The sequence below is a fragment of the Dendrobates tinctorius genome, unplaced genomic scaffold (assembly GCF_039654945.1).
Source record: "Dendrobates tinctorius isolate UK_male_01 unplaced genomic scaffold, ASM3965494v1 ptg000102l, whole genome shotgun sequence".
NCBI classification, from domain to species: domain Eukaryota; kingdom Metazoa; phylum Chordata; class Amphibia; order Anura; family Dendrobatidae; genus Dendrobates; species Dendrobates tinctorius.
This window is the reverse complement of record NW_027361770.1, coordinates 45,481,238-45,497,550: the sequence shown is the minus strand read 5'-3', so window position 1 is coordinate 45,497,550 and position 16,313 is coordinate 45,481,238. Positions and strand designations below refer to the sequence as shown.

At 44.5% G+C, this 16,313-nt stretch overlaps 1 protein-coding gene across 1 annotated transcript in view; it reads left to right on the top strand.

Annotated features, from left to right (window-relative positions):
* The window catches only part of NSUN2 (NOP2/Sun RNA methyltransferase 2), a 97,664-nt gene that overhangs the window by 11,490 nt on the left and 69,861 nt on the right, over positions 1-16,313 (top strand). The window contains exons 4-5 of the mRNA XM_073587869.1: positions 9,527-9,632; positions 9,839-9,910. Of these exons, the coding sequence (XP_073443970.1) occupies positions 9,527-9,632; positions 9,839-9,910 (178 nt within the window). The remainder of the gene's footprint in view (positions 1-9,526; positions 9,633-9,838; positions 9,911-16,313) is intronic.

Below are 16,313 nucleotides of genomic sequence, written 5' to 3'. Positions count from 1 at the left end.
AGAAATTACAAAATTCATTCTCAGGCCTCTCCGCGAGGCTGCGACTTGGTCCAGTTTGCCTACCTTTACAAACATTGTCTAATTCATTCTCAGGCTTCTGCGGATGCAGCTCTCGGCAGACGCAGCCTGCAATTGGCAGTATCACGGTGTTAACTCAGTGGTACATGGGGTATTAGCAGAAATATGCTCCCTACTAAGGGACTGCTTTAGGACATCCCACGGGGTCTCTGTGTCCCCAATGAGGCGTAGGAGAAATAGGGATTTTTGTGTACTCACCGTAAAATCCTTTTTCTCCGAGCCAATCATTGGGGGACACGGGCACCCACCCTGTTTGGCCTATTGGCTCATTGTAGCATTTTTAGGTTTTGATAGTTATGATTGTCATTCGTTTAATACTCCTACTGCTTTTTTCACCGAACTGGGGAATTCCCAGCCAACGAGAGGGTGTATACTGCAGGGGAGGAGTTAACTTTTTTCTGTGTTTACTTAGTGTCCTCCTATTGGCAAGCAGCATAACACCCACGGTCTCTGTGTCCCCCAATGATTGGCTCGGAGAAAAGGATTTTACGGTGAGTACACAAAAATCCCTATATTCCCCACAAAAGCTTACAGCAGGTTTCTCAGTATGAGACATGACAAACGGTCCTTCTCACTGATCTCATTGCAGAGCTGTGTGTGATTTTTGACGTGCCAGGAGTAGAGAGAAGTGATAACCTACATCTCACAGTAGTGCAACAGAACTGAGCGATGTCTCATTACAAACACTGCTGTCCCCAAAATGACTGACCTGAGGTGAAACCCGACAGTCTGTGTAATCGCACTGATCTGTGCTACCTTCCAGCACTTTGTAGTCATAGCTTTACAGATAGACCAGTCTGTCATTACATGTTTCCCACTGACAAACCTGCTGTAAGCTTTTGTGGTGGTGTTTTCTTTTTCTACTTTTTCTCCTGAATGTTGCTGCCTACTTATGATTGGTCAACTTCATTAAAATCGAATAAAAAACGAATCTGAACTGAGAAAAGCAAGTTAATGTGTATGCACAATGTAGGTGCATATTAACACATGACCATTAACCAGAGAAAACAGAAAGCAAAAAACACAAATATCCTCAACTAAAAAGAAAAAATAAACTGCAAATAATGCATAAAGGTAATAATAAGGGTATTTAGTAAACCTCATTTTGATCAAAATAATGTACAAGCCATCCCGCCACGTCACGGCAACCCTTGTGGGACAGTCCCTACTCTAGTATTTAAAACCTTTTCACTTGCCAAGTGACGTGAATGTGAACAAGGATCGAGCGGCTGAACCGCTAGTAAAAGCTTAGGCCAGACAGGATGGTTTTCCCAGCTCAGAAAGAGGGCGGTCACACCCATATATGCACAATGAAATGAATAAAAAATGAATCTGAACTGAGAAAAGTAAGTTAATGTGTGTGCACAATGTACAGTGGGGAAAAAAAGTATTTAGTCAGTCAGCAATAGTGCAAGTTCCACCACTTAAAAAGATGAGAGGCGTCTGTAATTTACATCATAGGTAGACCTCAACTATGGGAGACAAACTGAGAAAAAAAAAATCCAGAAAATCACATTGTCTGTTTTTTTTTTTCATTTTATTTGCATATTATGGTGGAAAATAAGTATTTGGTCAGAAACAAAATTTCATCTCAATACTTTGTGATATATCCTTTGTTGGCAATGACAGAGGTCAAACGTTTTCTGTAAGTCTTCACAAGGTTGCCACACAATGTTGTTGGTATGTTGGCCCATTCCTCCATGCAGATCTCCTCTAGAGCAGTGATTTTTTTTTTTTGGCTTTTCGCTTGGCAACACGGACTTTCAACTCCCTCCAAAGGTTTTCTATAGGGTTGAGATCTGGAGACTGGCTAGGCCACTCCAGGACCTTGAAATGCTTCTTACGAAGCCACTCCTTCGTTGCCCTGGCGGTGTGCTTTGGATCATTGTCATGTTGAAAGACCCAGCCACGTTTCATCTTCAATGCCCTTGCTGATGGAAGGAGGTTTTCACTCAAAATCTCACGATACATGGCCCCATTCATTCTTTCATGTACCCGGATCAGTCGTCCTGGCCCCTTTGCAGAGAAACAGCCCCAAAGCATGATGTTTCCACCACCATGCTTTACAGTAGGTATGGTGTTTGATGGATGCAACTCAGTATTCTTTTTCCTCCAAACACGACAAGTTGTGTTTCTACCAAACAGTTCCAGTTTGGTTTCATCAGACCATAGGACATTCTCCCAAAACTCCTCTGGATCATCCAAAATCTCTCTAGCAAACTTCAGACGGGCCCGGACATGTACAGGCTTAAGCAGTGGGACACGTCTGGCACTGCAGGATCTGAGTCCATGGTGGCGTAGTGTGTTACTTATGGTAGGCCTTGTTACATTGGTCCCAGCTCTCTGCAGTTCATTCACTAGGTCCCCCCGCGTGGTTCTGGGATTTTTGCTCACCGTTCTTGTGATCATTCTGACCCCACGGGGTGGGATTTTGCGTGGAGCACCAGATCGAGGGAGATTATCAGTGGTCTTGTATGTCTTCCATTTTCTAATTATTGCTCCCACAGTTGATTTCTTCACTCCTCCAAGCTGGTTGGCTATTGCATATTCAGTCTTCCCAGCCTGGTGCAGGGCTACAATTTTGTTTCTGGTGTCCTTTGACAGCTCTTTGGTCTTCACCATAGTGGAGTTTGGAGTCAGACTGTTTGAGGGTGTGCACAGGTGTCTTTTTATACTGATAACAAGTTTAAACAGGTGCCATTACTACAGGTAATGAGTGGAGGAAAGAGGAGACTCTTAAAGAAGTTGTTACAGGTCTGTGAGAGCCAGAAATCTTGATTGCTTGTTTCTGACCAAATACTTATTTTCCACCATAATATGCAAATAAAATGAAAAAAAACAGACAATGTGATTTTCTGGATTTTTTTTTCTCAGTTTGTCTCCCATAGTTGAGGTCTACCTATGATGTAAATTACAGACGCGCCTCATCTTTTTAAGTGGTGGAACTTGCACTATTGCTGACTGACTATATACTTTTTTTCCCCACTGTAAGTGCATATTAACACATGACCATTATAACCAGAGAAAGCAGAAAGCTTTTTTACTTTTTAGTTCAGGATATTTGTGATTTTTGCCTTCTGTTTTCTTTGGTCAACTTCATGCAGTGGAATAATTACTTGTCCCCTAGGAAAAAAAAATCTCTGGTAATGCCCCCATGAGTTTTAACCTATTCTTTACAAGGTAACATCTCTGCAACAGAGAGGAGAACTAAAAACTATGGCTGTGATTCATCAAAACCTTTTACCCCAGAATTGCAAAGTTTTTGCTCTAAAATTTTGCTACTTATGGCCCTTTATGGTTAGCTGCATCAAAGTGGATGAGGCGTGGTGGCCACGGCTCGTCGAATTTGTCATGAGCGGCGGTATTCAATATTCTACAAATCTTACTCCAGCAAGGAATGGAGTAAGATTTGTGGTGGGACGTACACTGAGGTGCACGCCACTCGTCCAACACACCTGACTCTTTGAGGTGTTTGCCTCTTAATGAATCAGGAGCCTTGTTCTCCACATCACCCTCTCATCAGGACTGATGTGAAGATCGCTGGTTTTGATGAATCGGGGTTTGTTTTATTCATTTTTGCAGCCACTATTTCATGATTCAGCCAGTTTAACATGCTTAACCCCTTCACCCCCAAGGGTGGTTTGCACTTTCATGACCGGGCCAATTTTTGCAATTCTGACCACTGTACCTTTATGAGGTCATAACTCTGGAACGCTTCCATGGATCCCGGTGATTCTGACATTGTTTTCTCGTGACATATTGTACTTCATGTTAGTGGTAAAATTTCATTCAAATAACTTGCGTTTATTTGTGAGAAAAACGGAAATTTGGCGAAAATTTTGAAAATTTCGCAATTTTCCAACTTTGAATTTTTATGCCCTTAAATCATAGAGATACGGCACACAAAAAACTTGATAACTAACATTTCCCACATGTTTACTTTACATCAGCACAATTTTGGAACCAAAATTTTTTTTTGTTAGGAAGTTATAAGGGTTAAAAGTTGACCATCGATTTCTCATTTTTACAACACCATTTTATTTTTAGGACCACATCACATTTGAAGCCACTTTGAGGGGTCTATATGATAGAAAATACCCAAAAGTGACACCATTCTAAAAACTGCACCCCTTAAGGTGCTCAAAACCACATTCAAGAAGTTTATTAACCCTTTAGGTGCGTCACAGGAATTTTTTTGAATATTTAAAAAAAAATGAACATCTAACTTTTTTTCATAAAAAAAATACTTAAGGTTACATTTTTTTATTTTACCAAGGGTAACAGGAGAAATTGGACTGCAAAACTTATTGTGCAATTTGTCCTGAGTACGCTGATACCTGATATGTGGGGGGGGAACGACTGTTTCGGCGCATGGCAGAGCTCAGAATGGAAGGAGCGCTGTTTGACTTTTTCAATGCAAAATTGGCTGGAATTCAGATCGGACGCCATGTCACGTTTGGAGAGTCCCTGATGTACCTAAACAGTGGAAACCCCCTACAAGTGACCCCATTTTGGAAACTAGACCCCCCAAGGAACTTAACTAGATATGTGGTGAGAACTTTGAACCCACAAGGGCTTTACAGAAGTTTATAACATACAGCGGTACAATTAAAAAATCATATTTTTTTCCACAAAAATGATCTTTTCACCCCAATTTTTATTTTCCCAAGGGTAACAGGACCCTAAAAGTTTTTGTGCAATTTGTCCTGAGTACGCTGATACCCCACATGTGGGGGTAAACCACTATTTGGGCGCATGGCAGACCTCGGAAGGGAAGCAGCGCGATTTGACGTTTTTGGCTGAAATTGAGATCGGACATCATGTCGCGATTGGAAAACCTCTGATGTACCAAAACAGTGTAAACCCCCCACAAATGACCCCATTTTGGAAACTAGACCCCCTAAGGAACTTTTCTAGATGTGTGGTGAACACTTTGAACCCCCCCAGTGCTTCACAGAAGTTTATAACGCCTGGGCGTGAAAATAAAAAATTCGTATTTTTTCCACAAACATGATCTTTTAGTCACCATTTTTTTTATTTTCCCAAGGGTACCAGGAGAAATTGGACTCCAAAAGTTGTTGTCCAATTTGTCCTGAGTACGCTGACACCCCATATGTGGGAGAAAACTACTGTATGGGCACACGTCGGGGCTCGGAAGGGAAGTAGTGACGTTTTGGAATGCAGACTTTGATGGAATGGTCTGCGGGTGTCATGTTGCCTTTGGAGAGCCCCTAATGTACCTAAACAGTGGAAACCCCCCACAAATGACCCCATTTTGAAAACTAGACCCACTAAGGAACTTATCTAGATGTGAGGTGAGCACTTTGAACCCCCAAAGGCTTCACAGAAGTTTATAATGCCAGGGCATGAAAATAAAAAAATCATTTTTTTCCACAAAAATGATATTTTTGCCCCCAATTTTTTATTTTCCTAAGGGTAACAGGAGAAATTGGACCCCAAAAATTGTTTTTCAATTTGACCTGAGTAGGCTGATACCCTACATGTGGGGGGTAAAACACTGTTTGGGCGCATTGCAGAGCTTGGAAGGGAAGGAGCACCATTTGACTTTTTCAACTCAGAATTGGCTGGAATTGAGATCAGACGCCATGTTGCATTTGGAGAGCCCCTGATGTGCCCAAACAGTGGAAACCCCCAATTCTAACTCCAACCCTAACCCCAACACACCCCTAACCCTAATCTCAGCCCTAACCCTAGCCCTAATGGAAAAATGGAAATAAATACATTTTTTTTATTTTATTATTTTTCCCTAACTAAGGGGGTGATAACGGGGGGTTTGATTTACTATTTATGGCGATTTTTATATTTGGCAGCTGTCGCACGCTAAAAGACGCTTTTTTTTGTAAAAATAGTTTTTGCATCACCACATATTGAGAGCTATAATTTTTCCGTATTTTGACCCACCGAGTCATGTGAGGTCTTATTTTTTGCGGGACGAGTTGACGTTTTTATTGGTACCATTTTCGGGCACGTGACATTTTTTGATCGCTTTTTATTCTGATTTTTGGGACGCAGAATGAACAAAAACCAGCGTTTCATGAATTTCTTTTGGGGGGGTGCGTTTACACCGTTCCGCGTGCGGTAAAATTGATAAAGCGGTTTTATTCTTCGGGTCGGTACGGTTACAGCGATACCTCATTTAGGTCGTTTTTTTATGTTTTGTCGGTTTTATGCAATGAAAACTATTTTATATACAAAATAATTATTTTTGCATCGCTTTATTCTGCGAGCTATAACTTTTTTTATTTTTTCGCTGATGATGCTGTGTGGCGGCTCTTTTTTTGCGGGACAAGATGACGTTTTCAGCGGTACCATGGATATTTATATGCGTCTTTTTGATCGCGCGTTATTACACTTTTTGTTTGGCGGTATGATAATAAATCATTATTTTTTGCTTCGTTTTTTATTTTTTAAGGGGTTCGCTAAAGGGGTTAACTAATGGGATAGTTTTATAGGGCAGGTCGTTACGGACGCGGCGATATCTAATATGTGTACTTTTATTGTTTTGTTTTTTTTATTTCCAAAAAATGGATTTATTGGGGGAATATTTTTTTTTTTTTTTTTTTTTTAATTTATTTTAACACTTTTTTTTTTTTTTTTTTTTTTTTTTAACTTTGTTAAATAGTCCCAGGTGGGACATCACTGTCCTGTGACAGATCGCTGATCTGTCACATCACAGATCACTGTGACAGATCAGCGATCTGTCACAGGCATTGAAGCAGATTTCCTCATGCCTGCGCTTTGCAGGCACTGAGGAAGCCAGCTTCCTGCAGGCCCCCGAAGGTCCCTGTTGCCATCTTGGATCCGGGGACCTGCAGGGAAAGAGCCCCATGCAGCAGCGCTGCACATTTGCGCTGCCGTGGGGGCTCAGGGAAGCACGGAGGGAGCCCCCTCCCTGCCGATGCTTCCCTTTAACCCCCGGTACACCGCGATCGTGTTTGATCGCGGTGTGCAAGGGGTTAACGTGTCGGGGGCGGTCCGTGACCGCCCCTGACACATTGTGCCGGGTGTCAGCTGTGATAATCAGCTGACACCCGGCCGCGATCAGCGGCGCTCACCACGTGGGCGCCGCTGATCGCGGTAGACGTACTATCCCGTCCATGGGCATAGGGGCCCAGGTCCCATGCACGGGATAGTACGTCGGATGTCAGAATTGGGGACTAATTGATCATGTTTGTGGAAAAAATACGATTTTTTTTTATTTTCATGCCCTGGCATTATAAACTTCTGTGAAGCCCTTGGGGGTTCAAAGTGCTCACCTCACATCTAGATACGTTCCTTAGTGGGTCTAGTTTTCAAAATGGTGTCATTTGTGGGGGGTTTCCACTGTTTAGGTACATTAGGGGCTCTCCAAAGGCAACATGACACCCGCAGACCATTCCATCAAAGTCTGCATTCCAAAACGTCACTACTTCCCTTCCGAGCCCCGACGTGTGCCCATACAGTAGTTTTCTCCCACATATGGGGTATCAGCATACTCAGGACAAATTGGACAACAACTTTTGGGGTCCAATTTCTCCTGGTACCCTTGGGAAAATAAAAAAATGGTGACTAAAAGATCATGTTTGTGGAAAAAATACAAATTTTTTATTTTCACGCCCGGGTGTTTATAAACTTCTGTGAAGCACTGGGGGGGTCAAAGTGCTCACCACACATCTAGATAAGTTCCTTAGGGGGTCTAGTTTCCAAAATGGTGTCATTTGTTGGGGGGGTTCCACTGTTTTGGTACATCAGGAGTTTTCCAAACGCGACATGGTGTCCGATCTCAATTCCAGCCCAAAACGTCAAATGGCGCTGCTTCCCTTCCGAGCTCTGCCATGCGCTAAATAGTGGTTTACCCCCACATGTGGGGTATCGGCGTACTCAGGACAAATTGCACAATAACTTTTAGGGTCCTGTTACCCTTGGGAAAATAAAAATTGGGGTGAAAAGATCATTTTTGTGGAAAAAATATGATTTTTTAATTGTACCGCTGTACGTTATAAACTTCTGTAAAGCCCTTGTGGGCTCAAAGTTCTCACCACATATCTAGATAAGTTCCTTGGGGGGTCTAGTTTCCAAAATGGGGTCACTTGTAGGGGGTTTCCACTGTTTAGGTACATCAGGGACTCTCCAAACGTGACATGGCGTCCAATCTGAATTCCAGCCAATTTTGCATTGAAAAAGTCAAACGGCGCTCCTTCCATTCTGAGCTCTGCCATGCGCCGAAACAGTCGTTCCCCCCCCCACATATCAGGTATCTGCGTACTCAGGACAAATTGCACAATAACTTTTGCAGTTCAATTTCTCCTGTTACCCTTGGTAAAATAAAAAAAATTGAACCTGAAGTATTTTTTTTATGAAAAAAAGTTAGATGTTCATTTTTTTTAAATATTCAAAAAAATTCCTGTGACGCACCTAAAGGGTTAATAAACTTCTTGAATGTGGTTTTGAGCACCTTAAGGGGTGCAGTTTTTAGAATGGTGTCACTTTTGGGTATTTTCTATCATATAGACCCCTCAAAGTGGCTTCAAATGTGATGTGGTCCTAAAAATAAAATGGTGTTGTAAAAATGAGAAATCGCTGGTCAACTTTTAACCCTTATAACTTCCTAACAAAAAAAATTTTGATGTAAAGTAAACATGTGGGAAATGTTAGTTATCAAGTTTTTTGTGTGCCGTATCTCTGTGATTTAAGGGCATAAAAATTCAAAGTTGGAAAATCGCGAAATTTTCAAAATTTTCGCCAAATTTCCGTTTTTCTCACAAATAAACGCAAGTTATTTGAATGAAATTTTACCACTAACATGAAGTACAATATGTCACGAGAAAACAATGTCAGAATCACCGGGATCCATGGAAGCGTTCCAGAGTTATGACCTCATAAAGGTACAGTGGTCAGAATTGTAAAAATTGGCCTGGTCATGAACGTGCAAACCACCCTTGGGGGTGAAGGGGTTAAAGAGGATGAACATTCCCCTTTCTTTCGGTGCTGGTCTTAGCAGTCTGACCCCCATCGATCTATAATTTACCACCCCTCCCTCGGGTAGGTGGTTAGTTTTCTTCTCTTCACAATAGAACCCCTTTAACATTATGCTTTTACTATTGTAAATTGAGTTACTGCAAACTACATACTCCTCCTTCGCTAAAAATACTCAAATGCTATATAGGAGCAATTGTACTCTAAAATGTAGCGCGTCTGGTGGATGTCAGTGTATATGTGATGACTAATAACACTTATTGGGAGATATTGAAATTCCATAGTATTGTAGTGAATGGCCTTTAGGTTTAACGCCAGATTCATCGATCAGGTCCACTCTTTTTCCTACACTTTTATGTACTATATGTTCTTGTAGAATGCCGTAATTCTGTAGGTGTTGGTGGTACAGGAGTGTAATGCTGCATTGTGTACCCCATTAGCTCAGACTAAAAGTCCTTTACCCTGCACATAGGTACCCTGATGAGCTTGCCTGGCACACAAACCTGAGCAGAAAGATAATTCGCAAGTCCCCTGAGCTGGAGAAATTTCATCAATTTCTTATTAGCGAGACTGAGTCGGTAAGTTAGTAACCTGGGACCTTTTCTTATTCTGTTGCAGACTTTTTTTTTGTTTTTAAACTTTTAGAATTTTTTCTTTTTCTCATGTACAGCTTTCTCATATATACAAACTTCTTGTCGAGGCTTTAGGGACAGCCTCAACATAGAGATTGTCAAGTCGGATCTTCTAAATGGATTATTTCTATGCAACATCTTGTGTTTTTTAGGGTAATATAAGTCGCCAAGAAGCAGTCAGTATGATACCTCCTGTTCTTCTTGGGGTCCAGCCACATCACAAGGTAAGATGCAGTCAGGAAGAAAATAATGACCTTTCTCCTACGCCTCATTGGGGGACACAGAGACAGTGGGTATTATGCTGCTGCCACTAGGAGGACACTAAGCAAACCAGAAAAAAAGTTAACTCCTCCCCTGCAGTATACACCCTGTAGCTGGATGAGATATCCCCAGTTTATGCTTAGTGTCTGCAGGAGGCACTTGGGTCTGGTTTCAGACCCCACCGTTTTTATTTTATGTTTGAATTTTTCTGTAAATTTTTATTTTTTAATTAACGGAGTGAAGGGGGCTACAGTTCCTTTCTGCGGCCCGCTCTCCCCCGAACCAACAACAGGCAAGCACGTGGAGTAACCCTTCACGTACACTTTCCTGCGACGTTTTGGGGCTGATTCCTCTAGCACTGGCGATGATGCTTGCGTCCGGAGTCCGGTAATCCACGAATATGAGGGCAGGCGCACGTAACGGAGAAGACTGGACAGCGCTTAGGTAGACCCTGAATCAGCCCCATAGCTCTCCATCCCCCTATCATAGGGATGATCGATTGACCATGGCCCCTTTAAGAACTCCTCCAGCTCTGCTACATCAGCCCTGGAGGATGAGAGCCTGCATGAATGGCCGGACAGCGCTGAGCACTGGAGTAGAGGTATGGGGTCGAGCCTGTCCCCCGGGAGAACCGCTGATGTAGCGTCAGCGGTGGTGCACCAGCCCCCCTCCCTCGGCGCTACCGCGGGTAGCCCGAAAAATTTAGTCCCCGGCTTTCCGGCCTGCTAGGCCGCAATTTAAATAGCGCCGCCCCGGCCCGCCCACCAGCGCCTACCTTGGCTAGGCTCAAAAATCTAGCCCCTTTACTTTTCCTGCCTACTAGGCCGCAATTTGAATAGCGCCGCCCCCTCGCCTTGGCACCTCTCATCCTGACAAGACGCACAATCCTAGTCTTGGGGGCCATATCCTTTTACCTCAGCCTGCTCTGGATACGACCTGTGAGGCGAGCATTCTGCCGGATACCGGGTGACACCTCAGGGCCACCGCCATTCCTCCTGGGGGATACAGCATAGGACCAGGTAAGCTGCATCTGCCCTCAGATTAAAGCTTAACCCCTTCTCGTCACGTTCCCTGCAGCTGCATCAGACTCTGCCGTTAACGCTTTCAGGAGCGCTATGTCTCAATCTAAGGAAGCGAAACGGGCTGCTAAAAAGCACACTGTTTTTTACCGTGTGTTCCTCTTGCAAGTGTGCCTTACCTAGTGCACAGACTAATCCGTTATGCACTGACTGCGACCCGGCCTGCGCTCAATCGGGTCTCCTGCGTTTAGTACCCCTGAGTGGGCTGCGTCCCTGTCACGGTCGGTGGAGTCTCTGACCCGGGCTCTTTAAGCCAGAAGGCGTCCTTACCCCCTGAGGAAGGCTCTGGCGTCGAATGGGAACCGTCCACCAGCAGGGGCCGTACTCGTTCAAGGGATGGTCAGGGCTCTAGAAAGCAGACCCATGACGCTTCCCCAGCCCCGTTCGCGCCTCTGCATCTGCGCCTCCTGTCTCTCGCTCTCCCTTTCCTGGAGTTCTGAGCGAGCACGACTCTGAATTTAATTCTGACACGCCTGCCCCTCAGAATCCCCCAACTGATCAAGAGTCGCTTGATTCTCTTATAGAATCAGTTAACAGGATTCTGAAGTTGGATGAGGATAATGTTCCAGCACATCCTATTTCACTTAAGAAAACCAAGCGTGTGCGCAGGTTATTTACCAGCCATCCGGACTTTAAGGAAGTTGTCCAGCAACATAGAGATCGTCCGCATAAGCGGTTCACAGGGCACAAGTCTACTCAGGCTAAATACCCTTTTGACCCAGACCTAATGTAAGATTGGTTACAGTCCCCTCCGGTGGACCCGCCTGTATCGCGTCTGGCTTCAAAAACGCTTCTGTCCGTGTCCGAGGGTTCCTCGATCAGAAACCCCTCCGATTGTCAGATTGACTACCTTGCCTGTTCAATTTTTGAAGCTTCGGGAGCAGCTCTTTTTCCATCTTTCGTGGCAATTTGGGTCATGAAAGCCGCTTGGGCAGAGGTCTTGATTACCTCCTTCCAGGACACCAATCTTTCTCCGGAAGCAACCACGGTCGCCAGGCAGATAATTCACGCAGCGGACTTTGTAGTGGACGCCTCTTTTGATGCCGCCAATTGCGCTGCTCAAACTGCTGCTAACGCGATCTCCATTAGAAGAGCCCTATGGCTCCGCGACTGGCGGGCGGATGCCGCATCTAAAAGATCCTTGACTTCTCTCTCGTTTCAAACGGATCGTCTTTTTGGAGAGAAACTAGGTCAGCTCATTTCTGATGCTACCGGGGAGAAAAGTAAATTCCTCCTTCAACAAATGTGTGTCTAGATCTATTCTTTCGTTTCTTTATTTAACCGGTCAGTGTGATTTTACTGTATTGTAAAAATAGAATAGACGGCTTTTGGTAAAGGACACCGGGTGCGATTTTATCGCAAGTCACACATTTGGTCCGTTTGTCATCCCGATTTTTTTTTTCTCGCCCCCCCCCCCCCATAGACTTGCATTGGCGAGTCCGATCCGAAAATCGGTGACAATCGCAGCATGCTGCGATTGTCTCGGTCCGAGGAACGGATCCGACAAAAAAACGCATGATGGGAGCAGCACCATAGAATAACATTGGGACGAATGCAATGCGATTTTTTTTTTTTTTTTTTTTTTTTTTTTTTTTTTTTTTTTTTTTTATCATCGCATTGCATTCGTCCGATTTAAGCGCTAGTGTGACTCCAGCCTAAGGCGTTCGACAGTGTGGAGTGGAGGTATTTGTGGGCGGTAATGAGAACCATGGGATTTGGTGATCAGTTTGTGAGTTGGGTGCGTTTGCTATATACATCCCCTAGTGCTAAAATACGGGTTAATGGTTTGCTGTCTGAGAATTTCTCCCTATATAGGGGAGCGAGGCAGGGGTGTCCCCTGTCCCCCCTGCTGTTTGCGATTGCGGTAAAGCCGTTAGCGGCAAAGATTCAGGGTACTACGGATATCCAGGGATTCCAATATGGCTGCCACGTAGAGAAAGTGGCTTTATACGCGGATGATGTGCTGCTGTTTCTGGCTGACCCGAGCGACTCCCTGAGTTCGGCTATGGCAGTTATTGGTAAATTCTGCTCTATTTCTGGACTGACTATCAACTGGGATAAATCCGTGCTGCTCCCCTGGCGCTAGACCCTGGGACCCCTTTGAGGGTGGTTAGGGAGTTTAAATATTTGGGCATTGTGGTCTCGGCTAAATTGGAGGAATATGAACGGCTTAGTCTTACCCCCCTTATCAATAAGTTTCAACAAAAAATTGGAGCATGGAAGAAACTCTTCCTGTCTGTGGCAGGTAGAGCAAATTTATTAAAAATGATCCTCATGCCCCAGATCCTATATATACTTCATAATACGCCTGTCTGGTTGGCGCAAAGTAAATTCTACCGGATTGATTCTCTTTTCCGGGACTTGATCTGGAAGGGTAGTAGGGCACGCATTAAACTTGAACATCTACAGAGGTCAAAAGAGGAGGGGGGCCTGGCAATCCCAAACCAGTGGGTTTATTATGTGTCATCCCAATGTCAGCATATGGTGGGGTGGGGGGAGCCAACTCAATCTACATCGGCCGGGAAGATCATTGAGTTTATAGTGGGCAGAGGTCCGCTGCTGGCTAGTCTAGAGGCTGGTAGGTTCCGGGTGAACCCTAAAAGGCTCCCGACGATCGCTATGGTGGACAAGATTTGGCAAAGAGTTAGACAATGGAGGGGCATTACGGAGTTCACACGCTTTTCGTTGGTTTGGTTTGATCCGAGACTGGGGGAGTTATTATGTCTGAGGGGATTTGCTCAATGGAGAAGGGTCGGGATATGGTTTGTGTCACAGCTGTTGGTTGACGGCATGCTTAAGACTTTTGATGAGATCAGGAGGGAGTGCCCTTTGAGTCAATCTCTCTTCTTTCAATATCTGCAGCTGCGGCATGCAGTCGATCGACAGCTTAAAACATCAAGAATAGTGGTGCAATCAGATGTGATGGTGAATCTTATAGGGTCACTGAGGGGCACTAGGGGTTTCATCTCCCTCGTATATAGGGGTTTTTTGGATTCATTCCTAGTAAGGCACCTGGCTAAGTCCAGAGAAAAATGGGAGGATGACGTGGTACAAATCTCGGATTTTCAGTGGGAGAGCGTATTACAATTCATCCCTAAGGTCTCTATGAGCGAAGCCAGGAGAGTCTCACAACTCTATCTAATACATAGGGTATACAGGACCCCGGTCTGGATGAAGAGGGCAGGCCAGAGGGGAGATTCTTGCTGCCTGCGTTGCTTTGAGGATGGGCAGATCTCCTACATATGATGTGGTCCTGCCCTGCCCTACAGAACTTTTGGGTACAAACACTTAATTTGACTCGGGAGGTAATGGGAGTGGATCTTATAAGGAACCCGCTGACGTGTGTATTGGGATGCATGGAGGATATTGCAGTTGATGAGTGGGGGAAGCTGACCATAGCCAGAATCCTATATGCTGCCAGAAAGCTCATTGCCGCCCACTGGTTAGATGACAAACTGCCAGTTAGACAGGAACTGATTATTAAGGTTAACTTTATTATTTTGATGGAACAGTACGTATATGCTAAAATAGGTCAACACATGCAGTTTGAGAATGTGTGGGGTGGCTTGATGGAGCGCCCAGGCCTGGCTTCGGAGGCTCTTATGAGAGAAAGAATGCGTCTACCTATGCGCCCTTGACCCTCTGTGTTGGTACTTTAAACAGGGATCTTAAGTGACTGTCTCAAAAAAAGGTTCAAAATGTGACATGGTGTGTGATAAGTGCAATGATTTAAAGGGATGGGATTAGGGTGGATGGGGGGAGGGTAGGGAATTTAGGATGTAAGTACAGTTATATCGCCTGTCAGGTTGAGCATGGTTTATATTATATATTAAAGTTAAATGTATTGTCAAAGTTTCATGCTGACAACTTTTAAATAAAAATCATCTAATTTTTTAAAAAAAAAAAAAGGGGGAGCTGGTGTCCTCCGGATACAAAATAGAGTTCTCCGCTCCCCCTCCAACTCGCTTTTTCCTTTCCTCTCCGCCCAAGGGAAAGACAAGAGCCTTCCTTCGGGCTGTTCAGGCCCTCTTAAGGGACGGAGTCATCATTCCGGTCCCTCATCACGAGAGCTTCAGAGGATTTTATTCAAACCTTTTTGTGGTTCCAAAGAAAGACGGCACGATGCGACCCATTCTGGATCTCAAACTGTTAAATCAGTTTGTCACGGTTCGGCGATTCCGAATGGAATCTGTTGTGAGCTCATTTTCTCGTTCACCTTTGATGTCCGATGAACTCCCTCTGCTGGTGAAAGGAGGTGGTGAAACTGATTTGGATGGGAGAAACCTGTCACCTGAACAGGTGGATTGCGATTGGACATCCGGAATCTGAGTGGATATAAGGCAGCCGACGCCCTATAGGGTTGGTGGTGATTTCTCTGCTCTGAGCTCTGGCCTCCAATTCAGTTCCTGTCTTCTAAAGCTAAGTTTTGCTCTGTTATTGTTCCATGAGATTTTGTCTGTTTTGCTTAGTTTTGTGTTTTGCCAGCCCCGGCTGGGGCTCTGCTGAATTTCCATTTTTGTCCCTGATCAGTTAAATCTCTCTTGCTCTGTCTTCAGAATATATCGGAGTGTTGATATAGGGATTTTGAAGTCTAATGACTTCAGGGCCGTTTTTCCTATCAGACGTGTTGGGACATTTTTGGTAGGGTTTTTACGGATTGCAGCCAGCATCTTTTCTGTCCTTTCCTATCTAGTTAGTTGGGCCCCATCGTTTGCTCTGCCTGTCTTTCTGTCTGTGTTTGTTTTCATCTGTTTTCACCGACAATACATGTTGGGGGCTGTCTATTGCTTTGGGGTCTGCTCTGGGGCAGTTTAGATTTCCCCTTTCTTTCTTTAGGCTTATTTAGTTTTCCGGCTGTGAAGAGGCGTCTATGACCACAGTAGGAACGCTCCACGGCTACTGTTAGTTGTTGTGAATAGGATCAGGGGTCTGCAATCGGCTAGCTACCAACCTCTCCGGTTTTCTGGACTTAGCTTGCATTTTTGTTTTTTCCTCCTCCGTTGACTCATTCATAACAGGAATCTCTCCGGTCAATGGTCGCTTCCATGGAAAAAGGAGAGTTCCTAGCATTCATCGACATCAAGGAAGCTTACCTTCACATTCTGATCTGCCCGTCTCTCCAGCAGTTCCTGCGTTTTGCAATTCATGAGGAACACTTCCAGTTCGTGGCCTTGCCCTTCGGACTCTCTACTGCCCCCAGGGTCTTTACCAAGGTCATGGCGGCTGTCATGGCCATTCTCCACTCTCGGGGAGTAGTAGTGTTGGCGTATCTCGACGACCTGCTCAT